The 19458-nt window shown below is 30.8% G+C and overlaps 2 protein-coding genes across 2 annotated transcripts; one reads left to right on the forward strand and one right to left on the reverse strand.

The window, feature by feature from the left end:
• Positions 1 to 381: 381 nt before the first annotated feature.
• Positions 382 to 14224, reverse strand: LOC131849306 (roquin-1). The gene is made up of 16 exons (XM_059199345.1): positions 14154 to 14224; positions 11403 to 11565; positions 10441 to 10633; positions 9581 to 9741; positions 8501 to 8638; positions 8247 to 8354; positions 7624 to 7957; positions 7056 to 7217; positions 6469 to 6623; positions 5315 to 5486; positions 4715 to 4817; positions 3511 to 3812; positions 2496 to 2602; positions 1602 to 1661; positions 1092 to 1199; positions 382 to 468 (listed from the first exon to the last, which is right to left on the reverse strand). The coding sequence occupies exons 2-16, from the start codon at positions 11562 to 11564 to the stop codon at positions 403 to 405; spliced, it is 2331 nt and encodes a 776-aa protein (XP_059055328.1). The 5' UTR covers position 11565; positions 14154 to 14224; the 3' UTR covers positions 382 to 402.
• Positions 14225 to 14583: 359 nt separating this feature from the next.
• LOC131849270 (proton-transporting V-type ATPase complex assembly regulator TMEM9-like) lies at positions 14584 to 18873 on the forward strand. The gene is made up of 5 exons (XM_059199303.1): positions 14584 to 14904; positions 15020 to 15138; positions 16240 to 16354; positions 16848 to 16976; positions 17707 to 18873. The coding sequence occupies exons 1-5, from the start codon at positions 14860 to 14862 to the stop codon at positions 17746 to 17748; spliced, it is 450 nt and encodes a 149-aa protein (XP_059055286.1). The 5' UTR covers positions 14584 to 14859; the 3' UTR covers positions 17749 to 18873.
• The last annotated feature ends 585 nt before the right edge of the window (positions 18874 to 19458 follow it).

Here is a 19458-nt window from a genome sequence, read left to right on the forward strand (position 1 = left end):
ATCATTGTAAAATCAATGGGATCCATAAAAGAATCACGAATAAAGCCGCAATAGAAACATTTATGTTATTGTAAGGAATTTCAAATAAATTAATTTCATTCATATATAATAATAAAATTTCATGCTTTTTAAAACTAAACCATCATACTACTAAATCTGTATAAAATTATTAAAATACATAACATTAAACGTATAAAACTCGAGGTAAAACTTAACATAAATAAAATTTAAATATGGAAGGTCGGTCTATGGTTTACAAAAAATTGTACATATCCGACTACTTGAGGTCTGAGCACCTCCCATCCATTACTGTCACCTGTACAGATCTATATGTCTTCAGGTTGAGAATGTGGCACCAATTTGTTCACATTTCAGAGCTCATGGGGATCACAGTGTGCTTGTTTAGTCTGCGCTCTTGAATTCTGTATCTATGCGCCGCTCCAGTGCTTGAAGTTCTTCTTCTAATTCCTGCAGGAAAATTGACGATTATATCATGTACCATTTCTGTATTTCAAAACATATTATAGTTATATTGAAATGTCAATAGTTATTAGAAAAAACTACAGGGTTATTTAGTCTTAGCGGGGGAAAATCTATATTTTAACATTTATTAATTGTCTCACATTATTCAAGTGAAAATCAATCCATTGGATTTACGAAGCAAACTATTTTTCGCATAAATTATGCGTATGCTTTAGGACCCGTAAACTAAACAATACTTATAATAAAAATAATAATTTTATAATGCATAACGCATTATGAAATTAACGGTAATGAAGAATATTGCAATGCATTCAGATGGAATGCGACAAAACTGTGCCTATAAAGATCATTACAGACATAGTACAAAAGAGCTCAAACAGTCCAAGCCAGTATTTATTATCACTAATAAATAAACATAAATACACGTGGAATTCAGCCTTATATAATAGTAAAACAATAGAAATAATTTCATTATTTTTAAAGGATTTTTTTAATACATATGGACCATACAATAACAAAGTATACATAAGGAGCAACTTTAAATGATAATATGTATATTATATACCGAGTATAATAACGTAAATCAATAATAATAACAATATACTTACGTCGTCAGCTCTATTAGACAAGTCGGAGGCAGCCCCAACTGTAAGTCTATCGGTCACCGCAAGACGGTCCACCCCAATCGCACGCCTGTCACCCGGCACGTTAAATATCTAAAAAGTCCGGAAAACAACGCGTATAGAATTGAGGACCTTGAATTAAGGACCCTACTTAACAGAGACGTCTTCATTTTCATTATTATACATTCAAAATACTCTTACATTAATAACACCCTTATATATGTAAATAAAAAAAAAATATTGATTTAAAATTACTAAAGTTGGTGACTTTAGCTGGCTGCTGATCAATATTATTATTATTTATTTTATTTTGTGTGGTTAACAAGACTATTTGAAATTGTAAAAATATACTAGAACTGGATATACACTTTTAAATTTTTAATATACTAACAATGTATATCTCAACATTTAAAATTTCAATTTGATGTTTTTAATATCACTTGTGTGAATATCTACTAAAAATATATTACAGATTAAATATAATTATATACTTACGTCTTCAGGGTTGTTGGAGCAATGGGGCATTGCATTTCTCATGTTGTCGAAATGGAATAACTGCCAACAACAAGTAAGTTAGTATGTTGCGTTTGTACATTATGATTTGGAATGGAAAACAAACTGCATAATCTAGCTTATGGTCCATAGTTGATATCACGTATTGTATAAGTAGAGTATAACAAATAACAACGATTTTAGACGTCAAGAATCTCAGGACCAATGTACACAACTACCTATAGAACATTATCACTATAAGATAAGTAAAAAATTATCTTTCGTATGAAAGGATTTTATTTATTAACCTTGTAAAGAAGAAAAGAAAGTCACACTATAGACGTCATGAATCTCAAGGCAATGATATATAACTACATACAGAATATTATTTTTACTAGGTTAGTAAAACAGTACCATTAGTGTGAGATAGGACTTTTTTACAAACTTTGTAAAAAAAAAAGTCAGATTATAGATATCTAGAATCTTAGAACGATTACATATAACTAGATGCAGAATATTATCTTTACAATGATAGTAAAAAAATACTTTTCGAATGAAAGGATTATTTGTACTAACCTTGTAAAGAACAAAAGAAAGTCAAATTATAGACGTCAAGAATCTCAGAACGATTAGCTCTCAGATAACTAAATATATAAAATAATCTTTACAAGGATAGTAAAAAATACCTTTCGTATGTAACTTTTTTTTTAATTTTTAATATTTATTTTACGCCTTACATACATCTTACGCATTACCTTACATGCATCAAATTCCTGCCTTGCTATTTAAGACCTACTGCGTTTAAGGCTCTGATGTAGCCGGCGCTCTAGCGCAATTCATAGAATGAGATGTTCTTCCGTGTAAGCTAGGTAGAGGTAAATATGACAATGATCTTACTTCATTCCCTGGTGCCCAGGTCGGCTCAGGACGGCGTTCCATTTGTACTGGGGTAAAGCCAGCGGACTTGACTCTGTAGTCCGATATACGATAGTCCTCTGCCGGCACTGAAATTTTTTATCTGGTTGTTAATAATAATAATATCAGGACAATTCACACAGCGCTATCTAGTCCCAAGTTAAGCTAGCTAAAGCTTGTGTTATGGGTACTAGATAACTGATACAAATACATAGATATGTTTTTTCTTCGTAAATACATACATATTATACATCGTAAACACCCAGCCCGGTATACACAATCATACGCATGACTACAAATGATTGTGCAGTGCGAGGAATCGTACCCACGACCATCAGAAGTAAGGCGGTGTGCTAAACCGCTAGACCACTGAGGCCGTCTATATGAAATATATTATAATAAAATATATATAATCTAATATGACACAATCTGTATAAGATATACAATCTAAATAACAAAAAGAAACTTTTTGTACAAAAAAAAAATGGTAAACTCCATTGACTGAATATAAGTTTTTAATAATCTAATAGAATTTTACTAATTTCATAGATCAAACCGTGGAACACAGTTTACAAAGCAGACAATATGACAGTAAAACTCTTCTTAGCAAAACAATAAAATGTATTTATAAAATAAATGCTTTAAAATCCGATTATGGAGTACAAAAGTACTCTTTTTCGACCTTTATTCGGAAAAGACTGTTTTTTATGTTATTGGATGACAAACAAGCTGATAGCCCACCTGATAATAAGTAGTAACAAAAAAGCAATACCATTACCAGATCTCCATATTCTGTAATTTCACTGATTTATCTAAACTCTTTAAAACAAGGGCAGCTTAAACAGCAAACTGTTTGGCAACTAATAAATCTAGGTAAGACAGACACCCATGCATATAAATTTTTAAAAACTCTTATCTAGGTATTGTTTTATTGTATAACATAATATAATAATTAGAAGATAAATTAAAAGTGAACTTCATCAAAATGACAACTCACGATCATCAAATGTATAAGGGCTCATGTTCCTCGGCTGGTCATGCTGTACAGGAACAAAGATGTTTGTCATCGGCGGCGCCATGGTTTGTTCTCCTTGGTATGGCATATTAGGAGGGGGGGTCTGGTACACTGGGTTGGTGAACTCCGGCCTTGGGTACTGAAGATTGTTTGATGGTTCTTCGTGAATTGTTAGGATGCCACCATAACGACCGTAGTAGGGCCGTTTAGGCACTGGTATAATGATGCCGTTCTGATTGATACCCATTGATGACTGATTGTGGACTATTGAAGCAGCATAATTTCTAGAACAATGTAAATAATCCTACTGTTAAATTGGTTTATTGTTAGTATACCTATGCATATGCTATGCAATTTTTTTTTATTATAGTAAAGTAATTATCTGTCGCTTTCGTTGTGGCAACATACTTTTTTTGGACTATGTTTTATTCCTGTATGTGTTTTCCTGAGTTTTTTTGTAATATTACCCTTTTTACTCTACTTACACATTTACTTATACATTACCTATAGACACTCAATACCCTACAAATACATTCCTAGATCCATAGCATTCCAAAATTATTTTTATACCACAGAAGATAAATAAGAGTCTTAAATATCATAAACATTTAAAGAATTTAGGCTGAATTTAGCACCAAATAGCCAACAATATATCTATAGAGACTCCTTATGATAATCCCAATATAATAGAAATTTCATATCATCATCATAGGAATCCTATTTATTTTTATAAAAAGATGTATAAATTTGCTGATTATAGGTCTGAAAACATATTTCATTCTATACAAATATTGAACTTGAATCACATTGGTGACTGTGGTGTAGCTCCAATTAATCCATAATTGAAGGAATATACAATAAATGTTTACAATCAATCAAGAACAAAGCACATTACTTTTCTGGTAAAAAATAATACATTCTAATATTTTATCCTTGCTTAAAAACAAATTATTATTACAATATTTAAGCATCTTACATTTTTAAACAATAACTTTATATCTTCACAAGAATAAAAAACCTGTAAAGATTTTGAATTACTATTTAACATAGCAACCTTTAAATCTTATTTAAAAACCATTAAATATCCATATATTTCTTAATATAAGTGAAAGTAAATGAAATACACCCTAATTTACATACCGGAAGATATGTTGTTAAAAAATATATGCTGATGTATTTCACTCACGGTGGTGGTACGCCATCGACTGTGTGAGTCGGGTCCGGCTGGTACTCGGGGTTCGGGAGCATCTCCGGCGGCAGTCCCTGATTGGGGATTGATGCCATCGCAGCTGTAATCAGAGACACCCTTTAATTAATCTCTTGAATGAATTAAACATGTAGGTGACTATTAATTTTATTTGCCATTTTACACCGTTTTACCCCCTTACGGTTTGAATTATAAAAAAAAATCTTTCTTCTTTTTTCCTTGACTGTACATATATTTCGAATTGAGAATATAATTGACCCCTGGACAATTCACATAACATTCACCTAGTTCCAAGGTAAACAGAATTTGTGGCATGGGTACTAGACAACTGATATAACTTCTTAGATATATTTTTTAATAAATACATATATAATTTTTATTTATTTAAGTTCAATGCATACAATACAAAATATATTACAGTACATTTGGCTGACTTAACACCATGCGGCATTTTCTAGCAATCAACCATAGGTGGTGCAGAGAATAATCTTTGGCGGTGCAAATATAATTACCTAGAAAACATCCAGACCGATACAAACAATCGTCCAAATGAAGATGGTCTGATTGATTGATACTCACGTGGGTGGCTGTAATTTTCCATGTGCTGATGCGGCGGATGTGGCGGATGTTGCGGTATCGGAAAACGTGGATACATCGGCTGCGGAAGTGGAAGTGGCGGCAACGGCGGCGGCATCGGCATAGACGATGGCAGCGCAGTTGCAATGTACGTATAGTTGCCGTTTGTCGCGTTCTGATTTGTATTTGGCATTGCTCTATACCTGTATGTACATTATGTCGTAACGTAAATGTGTTTATCTTACATAAAAAAAAGGAGATCGTTAATTCAGATATATTAAATTATTCCTAATATTATCCTATTGAAAATAACGTGAAAAAGTATAAATAATTATTTATAATTTTTCACTTTTATTTTCAATAATTAGGACAATATCACAAAATAAAAAAAAAACAGTGCAAACGATAATAAGCATCACACTAAATATGTTTTGCGCATGCATTATAAAGTAGTTTCATCATACCAACTCATAAACGTTCTAATAAATTTCACGCAAAAGCTTTATTAAAAAAGTACAGAGATTTAGAGAAACTATATAGATATAACTAGAAAAAAAGCGCAGTAATTATACTACTACATTATGCAGAAAAGATCGCAAAGCCTATTGTTATATTAAACAAAAAACATAACTGTTGATAACTAGGTATAATCAATATTATAAACGCCAAAGTATGTGAGTATGGATGGATGTTTGTTACTTTTTACTTTTATAAAACTACTGAACGGATTTTGATGAAACGTTACTGCAATATAGCTTATATATCAGAATAACCTACAGGCAGTAAATATCACGCGAGTGAAACACGGGCACACCTAGTATTATATAATTTAAATATATAGATATTTTAACAAAAACATACATTAATACCAAATAGCATAACATCAAATACTACATCTATAATAGATTGAATTCTATCATGGAGCAAAGATACTAGCAGCAATCGGCTAAAATACATTGCAATTCGCCACTCAAATAACGTTTCAACAACTGTCATAAAGTTTACATACAAGAATAGTAGCTTTGCAACATGTTTCACATACCGCTATACAAAATTTTGCTATATACAACAATTCAATTTAGTTTGTAGGTTAAAGAACATTTACAGACAAACAACATAAATAAAGACATTAGTGGGTGCTGCTATTAAAGATAGACAGTCAGTATATACCTCTCGAGTTCTTCCTCTGAGTGCGCAAAAGTGCAGGTAGTTCCACGAGGGCAGAATGAACGAGTGGCCGCATCCCGGCACATGGACACCTTGTACTTTGTGTGGGTTGGTGTCGACGCCGAAGTCTGTGGGGACGGCTGACCTAATGGACATTAGACCATTTAAAATTAAGGCAATCTTCCAGATGCTTCCGACATGATTGAAACCAGAATTATTCTGCTGAAGTTACTAGACACAAATAATCATATTGATCTTTCGTTCACATCAGCGACCACATCTCTCACTGAACTCGTAATCTAATATTTTTTGCTAATAGTTACGCAGGGTAATGTGTGTAATAATTTATTTCTAATTTATTTAGTATAATTTTTAAGTATTGCAAAATATACAAAACTATAAACAGCTATTTGAATTCTTACATATAAATATGTTAAATAATAATAATAAATTTCCCTGGACAATTAACACAGCGCCATTAAAGTAGTGGTGTTAAACGGCTTTTTGTAGTAGTTTATGGGGTGCAACTAATTCCACTAGTAGACAATATAACAATGGTATGACATTGTCTACTTACTTGTGGATGGCTCGGGGCAGCGTTCTTGTAGCACGTACTTTGCATTGTGGTTAGCATCCCGACCAGTGGCCTGTTGCTGCAGGTAATGAATCAATCTGGAAACTACCTCCTTGAGTGATATCATCACGTCCGCCAACTGTTTCCATGTTGGACCCTTTGCATCTGTATATTGATAAAAACTATTTGTTAAGTTACCAAGTTAGATATGTACCTATTATGTGGTAGAAATTATATTATATTAATTTAATCACATTTATAAAGGCAATTAACATATTCCTATACATTTATTATTACACTTAAAAAATATAATATAATTAAGTAGTTGAATGTGTATTATAATACAGTTTTTATTAATTACAGAGACCATCACGTTCTATGCAACTATTTATTTAAATTAATAATTTCTCATACAAATTGTTAATGTCATTAAAATTGAAAGAACTGATTTTGTTGAAACTTTACATCAGTTACACTAATATACATCAGAATAAAACATAGGCTATAAATTTGTCACGTGCGAAACCGCGGGCACAGATAGTTATATCATAATCATAATGGAAAAAATAACCTGGTGTAGCATCAATGCTGGCCAGCCTGTCAAGGTGTATGCTCATCACACTCAAATGTGCCGGATCACCTGTCCTTTGCAAGGCTATGAATAATTCTTGAACCGACTGCGCAAATGACTGCGGCGTTTGTAATTTATCAATAATACTCTGCATGTGACTCTTATGCGTAGTGTCACCATATAAAAGGGCGCTCCACTGGTCCGGTGCTATCCGGAGGCCAGCTTCGGTCGCAATTTGGACTATTTGGGCGTCGTGTTCCCTCCTTAACGATTCATAAGTACGAAATTCTTCTTTAAGTTGCATTAGTGACGAATCACATTCGCGCTTAGATACCTGCGTAAAAATTAAATAATATAATAACATAAGACTTTAGTACATAATTTTAGAATCTATATTTTAAATATACGTAACATTAGTAATATTATAATTAGAATAATCGGTGCTTTAATTAAGTTATCGCAGTATTGCCAGATGTAAATTTTTCAACACCAAATTTTGCACAAATTTCTCCTAAAAATTTAAGACTATTATAATATATACTTTGGAGAGTACATATCATATTATGTATCAGTATGCATAACAATTAATATATGACATATGTGTTGAAAATGAATATACTGACCTTAAAACAAGAAGCCCTGTATAGGAGCTGGACGACGTGGCCTATACTAGTTTTGGAAGCCTGCGGGAAATGAGGCTCTAATCTTTGGACTACAAACATCACTAATACCTGTGAACAAGTTATAGCATTAAATTGAGCATTCCTTTTGTTTAATATTTTAATGTTTGTGACGATAGAAACGTCTTTCAGAGTCGAGAAGTAATATTAGAATTTATAAATATTACATGGTATATGTTAGCCCAGACCTAACTTACCTTTCTTGACAATGCTGAGCCATCTTCAAGGGCAAGTAACACCAACTTTAGCACCTCTTCTTGCATGGCTGGGCCCAGGAATTGGCAGCCACGAGCTCTAACAGCTGCCCATAAATTGGCACTTAGCTGCTGTGAATTCTGATGAAATAATAGTTTTAATTTTAAAGAACAATTAAAATTTTTGTCGGCACAAAGGTTTCACAATGTTTATAAAAATACGCAGCTTTGATGACATAAATCATTGAAAACAAAAACACTGGTAATCATATTAATTGTTAATTATGGTCATTACTTTTCGCCGATAAAACCATCTGCCATATTAATGTAAATCATACATATAATTATATTTTAAACGTAATTTACTTACATTATCAAATTTAGTGTTGATGAAAACTATTAAGCGTTATTATAATGCCATAACAATAAACAGGATAATCGATTTAATTCAAGTGTTTGATAGTATACTGTTATCATATAAAAGAATGTATAAAAAAGGGGCTGATCCTTTGTCCGCTTAAATAATTTATTTTTAATATGAAACTATATTTACAGACTTATTTATACAACTTAAATTTCCTACAAATTAATTATATTTCATTATTAATCCTTATTAAAAAAAATAAGGAAATATATTATAGGACAAGGATAACAGTTTTAAAAGCTAGGTTTTTACAATAATATCCATCCATGCTCCATAATTTCTTAAACTGCAGACATAAGTATATTGTGAGGGGATATAAATTTGCTATAATATGGAAATGTTCAGTTTCGAAGGTGTAAATGAAAATAGCCTTTTTTTAGTCATTAATTATAAATCATAATAGACTTCATTTCATATACCCATCAAGTATTAACAGTTAGATGGACTAAGAAAACCTAAATATTAATTAAAACCGTTATAAAAAAGTAATATTTCTACGTCAATCTAATTTGATTATTGTTTTTATTTGAAAGAAATTCCTGATATAGACATATTTAAATTTCAAGATTAAAATCTAAACAACAGTTTTTCGATTGGAGTTGTTTTTTATTGAATTACTGGACCTATGTGATAATGAAATAAATTTTATTTCCGTATACCTGATGCTGGAGTATGAGTTCTGTGACTGTCCTCTCTCCCAGCGAGCGTGCCGCCCGAGCTGCCCTCCCCCGCCCCTCCTCGTCTGTCATAGCGCACTGCAATAACGTCACTAACTTCCTCTGCATTGGCCGCGACAAACGGCTGCCCATACTGTTGTTCACTGAGGATCAACTCTTATATTAATAACTTTTTCTTTCAATTTTTTTGGGATTTTTGTACACAAAATATGACGAGGACAATCCCATCGTACCAATACTATATAACAAAAAACAATCAATTTAAATTAATGTGATAACTCTGCCAATATTCCAGGGATCTCTTTCAGATACATTATGAACATATTCCATGAAAATATTATGCAGATTATCTTTTCCAGAGGCTTCACTTAATTGTGAAGCCTCTGGAAAAGATTGCAGATAATCTGCATAATATGTTCATTGCATGTAATTTTTTTTTATTAAATATGCATATTGCATATTTAATATAATTGAATGGTTTTTTATTAAATATGCATATTATTGAATGGTTTTTTTTATTAAATATGCATATTATTGAATGATGTTTGTCCAGACAATGTATTCGCAGTAATAATTATCTATCTTTGTGAATGTAAACGACGGAAATAGAGGCTAACATTGTATCGTTTTATACCATATGCCCTTTGACATGGATTTCTTATCAAAATAATCTTTCCATGCTTATGTTAATAACAAGTATCACTAACTAACTCTGTATCTCCTCTTATAAGAAACTCCGTTTTGTATAATCTAACTGAGAACTAAAGGGAATAATTAATTCTTGAATGAAATCAAGACATAATTTTTAGTTTTATTAAATTTAGACATTAATACCAACATACCATTCCCGCAGAATTTGAGGTAGATGGCCAGATGCTCCATGCTTCGTACGATCATATCGTACGCTTGCTGGTCGCTTTCCTGCAGAGCCTGTATGCACGGCGGGTGGTACGGTTGTGGTGGTGGAGTGTACCCTGCCAGTTGCAGTAACGCCGTGTTCACTACCAACTCCTCCAACTCTACTTGTATCACAGTCTGTTGAAGTATCCCATCCATATACAATGTATAATACAATTTTAATTTGTTCATGAAGTTGCATCCTATACCTTTTTAATAGATGATTTTATAAGGTAGGTTGAGAGCATTAGTTGCTCAACTGTATTTCTGCATTAACAGCAGTTTTCTTTTCAACAAGTTACCAGATTACTCATTTACTCAATTGAAATAATGTATTGTGATACATCACACCTTGATTTATTTGAATATATATAAGTTCTATAAATTAATATTTGTTATTTCTTATTGTGCTTCAAAAATACGATATTACATAACTGTATTGTTTATAATTACGATTCATGAAAGCTTGTTCAATTGTTTGCATGAGAACTTCTGTTGAAACTATTTCTGTCTATACAGTTGGAATCATGAGTTATGGCAGTGAATTAGAGGAATAACACTCTAGTCCTCAGTATTTTTGTCAATCATAGATCACAATATCTTAATTACATTATAAACGCGATAGTGTGTATGTGTATATGGATTTTGATGAAACTCTACAGCTGTTGATCAGAATAACACAAGCCTATATTTTTTATTTAACACGGCTGAAACCGCGGTCACAGCTAGTATTTTGTATATTTGTAGTGCAAGTGACGCAGTTACTGTCAAAGGTCAAACATGCATAATTATATTTGGAGAAAAGAGCAGATCTGCCATATCTGCTACACAGTTTTTGTTCTTTGTTCTACTATAGAAAATTCACATTTATATAAACATATAAAATATAAATGTGATAATAACATACCTGGTCGTAAGGGCATTGTTTCCTATGTAGATGTTTGAGACAGTGTTTACAGAGTGTGTGCCCACAGCCTAGGCTGATGGGACTCCGAGGAGGTGGACCGAACTCGCGGCAGCACACAGGACAGTTCAGGTAGTCCGTCCACTGAGGCGCCTGGATTGGCATTCTGAAATATGTAGAAAATAATAGACAGAACCTATAGTAACTCATTTTTTAACCACTGTGGTGACAATCAAGCATACAGCCCATCTGATGCTAAATGGTTACTGTAGCCGATGTATTGTTATACATTGTACTTGAAGGTGTAATTTTTTGTCAGTATTGAACATTTTATTTTTAATTTTCTCCATACTTATAATACACAATTTATACACAATATATAGAATTTATACACAATATAATGTTATCTATTTAATAATTTATGCATGTCATCCAATTCAGAGTAGATCTTTCTAGAAAGCCTATCCAGATATCAGGAAGCTATTTTGATTGTATGTGAAGATTGGTTGGCCATTTCAGTTTGTGTTCATCACAGATAAAAACCAAAATAGAAATGAGACTGAGTACAAACTATAGTGTTCATCTTATATTATATGGTTCCTATGCTTAACATAACCTAATTCTTTCTTCTGAATATACTAATAATAATAATATTAATAATCTTAATTAGCCATTAAAACACTTTTATATTTATGATATTGTGGTTAACCACATATTAGACATGCAAGTCTGTGTCCTGTGATTCAGAGGATACCTTTAGACATTGAAGTGTTAGATGCATGACCAACTATAATGAAATTACTAAATAATATCATGCAATGTTTAATATACAATGTACTGATTTTATAATATATATATACACATATAAACTACTAATGAGGTTTTATGAAATTAACACTCAGTCTGATGCAATTTCACGCATTAATCACAGTCCAGATTTGCTAAAAATCCTTTTATTTTAGTTTGAGCTAGATCTAATTTTTTTATAACACATGACTTGCATATTCTGTTATAATGATACTCGTTCTATCATTAAAAACTATATTAGTAATTAATGATATTTTTTTATAGAACTCTTCAAACACATTAAAGGAATTAAGAATTACATGTATGATACTTTTGTAATTATAATCAATGTGAGCAAGGTACGGACATATCTAGTTTACAATAACCACCTATATTGGCTCTAGATAAACCTTGTAGTGGACCTGTTCTAAAAATGAACACATAGAATCTTATTTTCAGTTGAATAATGTTAATCAATGAATAAGTATATGGGACAAAATTATTTTATATTAAATCAAATTATTATCTGATCACATATGCATATATGCCTATATTATTATAATTAAGAATATGTGTAAGAAATGTATAGAATAGAATTGGGTCCAGTCAATGTGCAATATCAAAAAAATACATCAATTTCATTCAATCAACATTCAAAAGTCCAAGTTTACCAAAGCTAAATAAATAAATAAAAATATTATAAACATAATATAATATACTCTTGTTAAGATAATTATTTTTATATGTATATAGGTAAATAGAAATTACAAGAAAATGCTAAGAATATAGAGATTTACATGAATGACTATCAAGAAGTCAGTATTGTGTTAGTGAAGTACAATAATGGAACTATTTAAAATACAAATTTAGAATATAAAAACATTTGAACTTTGAAATTGATTATAAAACCCATAAGGAGCATTGTCATTTTCATATCCCTTGAGGTAAAAATTAAAAATTTCAACAAATATAATTTTATGGTACAATAATACTAGGTAAATTGTTTCACAAAAATAATGTACCAAGTACTATTTTAACATTTAATAAAATTCAATAGAAGTGTTACCATTCTTTTATATACAGTAGTATATAGTAATATATACAATACAATGACTAGGCTCAATATAAAATGTCTTTGTCTAATCTAATTGTGTAAGTAAACATATTAAACAAAACAAATGCACAAGAAACAAAAATAATTTGATTAGATAGAAAGATTATCAGCTATTCTTGACAAATGAATGTTTCATTAATAATTAAAAATTAGAATTTATCATTGTTGAATACTAATCTTGAATATCTATTGCTATCTATTTTATAAGTTATGATCAACATATGTACAACAAAGGTAGAGAAATAGATGAAATAGAACTAAATGCAGATAACTATTAGGTAATATAACAAATCTTATAATTATACAATAAAGATTTCTCATTCTCATATGTATACTAAAGAGACATAAAAAAATCTAGAGCAAATAATTTAAATATTTATGAAACTAAAAACTACCTGTATAACTACATACTGTAGTGATACAGTTATAACATTTGTAAATTAGTTGACGTATTGATTAAATTATTACGAAATTGAATCAATAAATCAAATGCTCTAATAATATTTGTCCTTTATTAATATTATTTATATTTGTTGAAGCGACTACTTGTAAGTAATCAATTTCGATGTATCACTGTAGGTGTGAACCGTTTTTGTGTCACATTTGATGACTTTTCAGTAATATATATTTTTTTGAGTATACAATCAAATATCGATTTTCCATTTTAAAGCAATTTTACCTACTTACCTCCCCAACAAAACTAAATAATTATATATTTCTAAAATCGTGACGTCCTTAAAATGCCACCTAAGCAGTCGTCAATGGGTGAAGGATAAGAATAGTACTCCTTTGTTAAATACAATATTTAGTAGCTCTTATGAAGGTAGACCAAATTATATTTTTTGTCTAATTACCTTAAAAAGTACACGAACACTCATCACAAAAATAACACATTCAATTTTTGCCCACTTCAAAACATGATCCGTCAGCAGCAGTGAAGCATAGACTAAGCTTTTATTTTTAGTTATATCGCAAATAGTAAATACAGTTTATAAATACGATGTCTATGATTAAAGCCCCTAGTACACATTAGACCAACCGTTGTTTTCCAGATTAGTAATATACATAATACTAATACATAAACATTTTTGTACAAATAACATGAAAATTTAACAAACTTAGAAATAAACTATTACATAAGTTTATACATTACAACTTCAGTATTAATCCATTATTATTAAATTTTTATCCGCTGTATTCCATGGTCATAAATAAAGAATTATTAAAAAATATATAATTCTGCTCAAGTCAGTCACTATTTTCAGTTCGTCACTGTCAATCGAATATTCAATCTATTGGTCTTTCGGTTTATTACCATCGAGAATATAAATTCACATACACATCGTAAACATAATACTCTTATTAAAACCATACCACAAATATACAATTCCTTATTGTGTTCCGTATACCAGGCAAATTAGTGTTTTTTATTTATATTAATTAATAATTGCCATTTTAGTTTATTTTGGTTTGTATAAATAAATACTGTCATAAAATTGGTGGTAAACTGAGTTTCATTTCTAAAAGCATTTTAGAAGAAATACTTAGTAATCATTTAGGATGATGAAAGTTTTTATTTTGTTTCTCCATTTCACGTATGTTTTGGTATGTAATTATTTTTTTTATTATTAATTAGTAGTTATGTTCTATACAGAAATTAATCATTTTTATAACAATATATGTGTGACTATAGTGTACAGTATCATGTAATGTTTTGTAGAGTCAATCATATGAGGACCGGCGATGTCGGTGTGTGTGCCCCAGTCCAGCAGCAGTCCTCAACAGTACATTGAGCACGGATAGAAAACTCTTCATTGCTAATGTCCATCCAAGTAAATGGTAATCATGTTTGTTATATACCTTTTGTCAGGGAAGTCGCCTCAGAATTTCTTTTGAAATAATAGGTAAAGTATTAATTGATTGGGTATTTATTGTACACTACCTGTGCCCGTGGTTTCACTTGCTTGATATTTATAGTTATTCTGATGTATAAGCTATGTTACTGTAAAGTTTCATTAAAATCCATTGAGTAGATTTTTAGTGAAACAGTAACAAAAGTCCATCCATACACAGAAACTTTTGCATTTATCTGTATACATCTGTACATAGAAATAAAATTTGAGTTTCTGTTTGTAATATTGTAATAACAGTTTTTTACTACATACATATTAATATAAATGGATACACCAAAATTACATTTTTATTATTTTTGTCTGTTTGTTCCGACTAATCTCTGAAATGGCTGGACTGGTTTTGACGGGATTGTTTTTTGGCAGGTAGCTGATGTAATAAGGAATAACTTAGGCTACTTTTATTTTAGAAAAATTATTTTATTTTAGGAAAAGAAAGTTAAATTCCATGCGGACGAAGTCACTAGTACAACTAGTATTAATAATAAGATTGTAACATATGTGTCAGTAAAAGTAGCCTCAATAATTCTAATAATAAGAACAAAGATATGAAATGTGTATGTTTAGAGTTATTGTAAAGTACTTATTTTATTAAAGAACTACACTATCTTTGTTAAAATACATAACTAACTGTTATACATAATATAGTTTTGTGATTAAACATAGCCTATGTCTATCCTCATAATACAATCTATGTTAACCTCAAATTTCATCAATCAAGGCCATTCCTTTCAATGCATGGAACGCACAAAAGGTTTTATTCCATGTTTCGTGCATACATTTGGATTTATGAGGATGATTATATATATATGGATGATTTGTACAGAAAAAATTAAGCAGTATCAGTTGTCTAGTACCCATAATAGTATATTCTTAATAATAACTTATTATGAATAATCTGACATACTATTGTTCTCAAGTCTGAAGATAATAATGTTTTCATTTTTACCATCATTTATAAGCGAGAATAGTTTGGATAATAGAATAATTAACATTTGATGGATTATAATGATATGTTTTTGATTTATAGCAACTGTGATGGTGTTATTCTGCCAAGAGTCGGGGATGAGGTCAAAGGTCATGAACAAGAGTTCTGTCCGCGATGTGAATGCAAATATGAAACTAGGAATACTACAGTGATCATGGTAGGTGCAACCCTAAGGAAACATTGCATTTTTTTTATGACTGTGAAGACATAATAAACATGACTGTTATGTTGACCAGTGGAGGACAATACGATGAGCATGAATTGAGGTCAGAAAGCCAATCATGGTAATTAAGTAGGAATTAACCATGATGGCTTCTAAAATGATCGTATGGAGCTTAACCTACTATTACAATTGGGTAATTTCTGTTTCCAGTCCCCATTACTAACAATCCATTCATCTTTATAAAAACTTATTAGATATTCATGAAGACTTTAGTTATATGGACATATATTTATAGGTATACATATAGAGAGTATATTTTTCAGTCCCAAACAAAAAGAGAAAATTCTTGTATAGTAAAATTGCATGTATACAATTTACAAGATAAACAAGATACATATTGTATAATCATATATATATTTATGTTTTTGTTGTTATTTATTGAATTAATAATAAAATATTAAATAACATTTATGTGTATACATAACAGGTGGTGGTGATAATGGTACTATGGTTACTGATGCTTCTGTCAGTCTACATGGGATTTTTAATGTGCCTTGACCCACTTATCAAGAAAAAGAAGGCCAAATACCATAGAGAGCAAATCCTTTCTGACGAGGTGAGGTAGACTTTGATTCAATTAATGTTATATAATAGTAGCGTTCTCTATTTATGTATTACATCATTTTTACAGTAGTAAAAAGTACTGTAGTTTTTATTGTTAAAATAATTTTAATTGATTGGTATTCAATATTTACCACAGATATTAATTACCATATCAGACTAAAGTTTTGGGTGGATTTGAATTCAATACTAAATTAGCTATGGTTTAACTAGTATAATGTTTATGTACAGTCTAATTTTTTATTTATATGATCTGTGCACATTGACTTTTTGACAATAGACCATGATTCTATTGTTAAATAGTGAGCATAGTGTAGTAGTTGAATAGTATAGTCTTTTTATTAGAAACCACTTTATTCAATATACAGGTTTATTTCCACTCTAGTTATGATTTGATTGCTATGGCTCCAAAAGATACTGATATCTCATTGTAAAATAAACAAGTACCATACTTGTTTATTCTACAATGATAATTCCATATTACGCATTTAGTCACATAATAAATTCATAATACATTCATATATATTGTTTCTTGTATTATTGCTCCTAAAAATAGGCTACCTTTTAGGTCATAGTCCAAGACTTTCCTAGTATCTGCTCATTCATTCAGAAGTCAAGAGCTCTTGTTGATTGGAGTTCTTGCAATCTTTTATCTGTACCTGCATTAATTTATATTTTATATGGAAATTATTTAATATTTTCATATTATATTAATTCATTTTCAGGCATGCAACTTATTGGTTCACGGGGATGACGCAGAAGACTGAAAAAATACTAGGAATATATAGGTGATCTATTGCTAATTAAATTTACGATCATGAGATTGCAAAGTGGAATGTTGCTTCTACACTACGAGATCTTGATTATTCAATCTGGGAGTATCGTATATTTTGTTATAAAGTTAGGAAGAGTTAATAATGTATTCAAATGCATGCATTAAGAATAAGACTGTATAATTATAATAAGTATGTATTGTTATATTTCTAAGTAGCATGGATAAAATATCGTATATACGGACTGTATCTCCTATATATTTATGTATATGAACATACATATATTAGCTACGAATGAAAACAAGTCAAATATAATATTCACACCTCTGAACAATAATGGGACATTGCAAATTCTATTCTATAAACTCTAATGGCAAAATGATAATAACAAAGGCTGTTATTATTATTTTGACAATGGACCAATTTTAAGTTTATAATTTTTAAAATATGAATTTCCATATATTTATAAATATATGATATTTTGAAATCACTGTATTTACCTTTTAAGTATATATTAAATTCATTGATTTATGTCTTCCGAATGTTAACAGTTTCTTCTGATGTTACATATGAATAACAAAATCCTGTCCTTTGTGTCCAATATTTTCCTGCTACCTTTCTAATATAATCTTCCCACCTTTTCTTTATTGTTGTTAGATTTATTCTTTCTCTTACTTTAACTCCAATAAGACTTCATTCTGTTGAGTTCGGACATACTTTTAGCTTGTGTATATGTTTTTTGTGGTACTCCAAATTTGACACCCATGTATTAAAAGCGCAGGAGATGTATGATGAAAACTTAACTTTTTTTCTGTGGTATTTCTTTATTTTTCTATGAGTGACTCGTCTTTCTATTTCTTTCTATATGCATACGTATTCTAGCGGTACTTTTTCTGTATCAGTCATCACTTTTGTTTTCTTAGGATTTATAATGAGACCGATTTTAAGGCGGTACTTACCCGTCTGACTATTATTGCAGCTTGACTTCTGTTTTCGGAACGTAAAGCCAAATCATCTGCTAATTGTAGGTAGTTGACATTTTCTCCCATTTATATTTAAACAATATGGTCTTTACTTTTTCTATGAAAGTAATTTCTGTACTAATTTTGGACTATATGTTTTTTAGTGTTTACACCTAACGATGCAGTTCCTCGATCTGATGAATCGGTAATAGATCAAATAATGAGCCAACCTCTTCAGCAAGACTCCTCTCTGAAACTTGCTACACCTAGAGAAATTCGACGAGTAATATCAAAGCTCAAAGATAAATCTGCCCCTGGCTACGACCTCATTACTTCACGAATTCTTAAAGAACTTCCTAGAAAAGTGATTGTTTTTCTAACGATTCTAATAAATGCCACTCTCAGAATATCCTACTTTCCTAATCACTGGAAAGTCTCTCAAATAGTTATGATCCACAAGCAAGGGAAACCAGCTAATATTGCGCCATCATATCGTCCAATAAGTCTTCTTCCGGTTCTGTCGAAGGTTTGGGAGAGGGTTTTTCTGAGCAGACTAATCCCTGTCTTAGATGACCTTAAGACCATTCCAGACTATCAGTTTGGCTTCAGGCAGCGCCACTCCACCATAGAACAGGTACATAGAGTCTGCGATAAAATCCGCTCATCACTGGAGCATAAAGAATATTGTGCATCTGCGTTCCTTGATATTCAGCAAGCGTTTGACAGAGTGTGGCATAAGGGA

Source organism: Achroia grisella, unplaced genomic scaffold, assembly GCF_030625045.1.
Source record: "Achroia grisella isolate CSIRO2021 unplaced genomic scaffold, CSIRO_AGI_Agris_v1 utg640, whole genome shotgun sequence".
In the NCBI taxonomy this organism is placed as follows: domain Eukaryota; kingdom Metazoa; phylum Arthropoda; class Insecta; order Lepidoptera; family Pyralidae; genus Achroia; species Achroia grisella.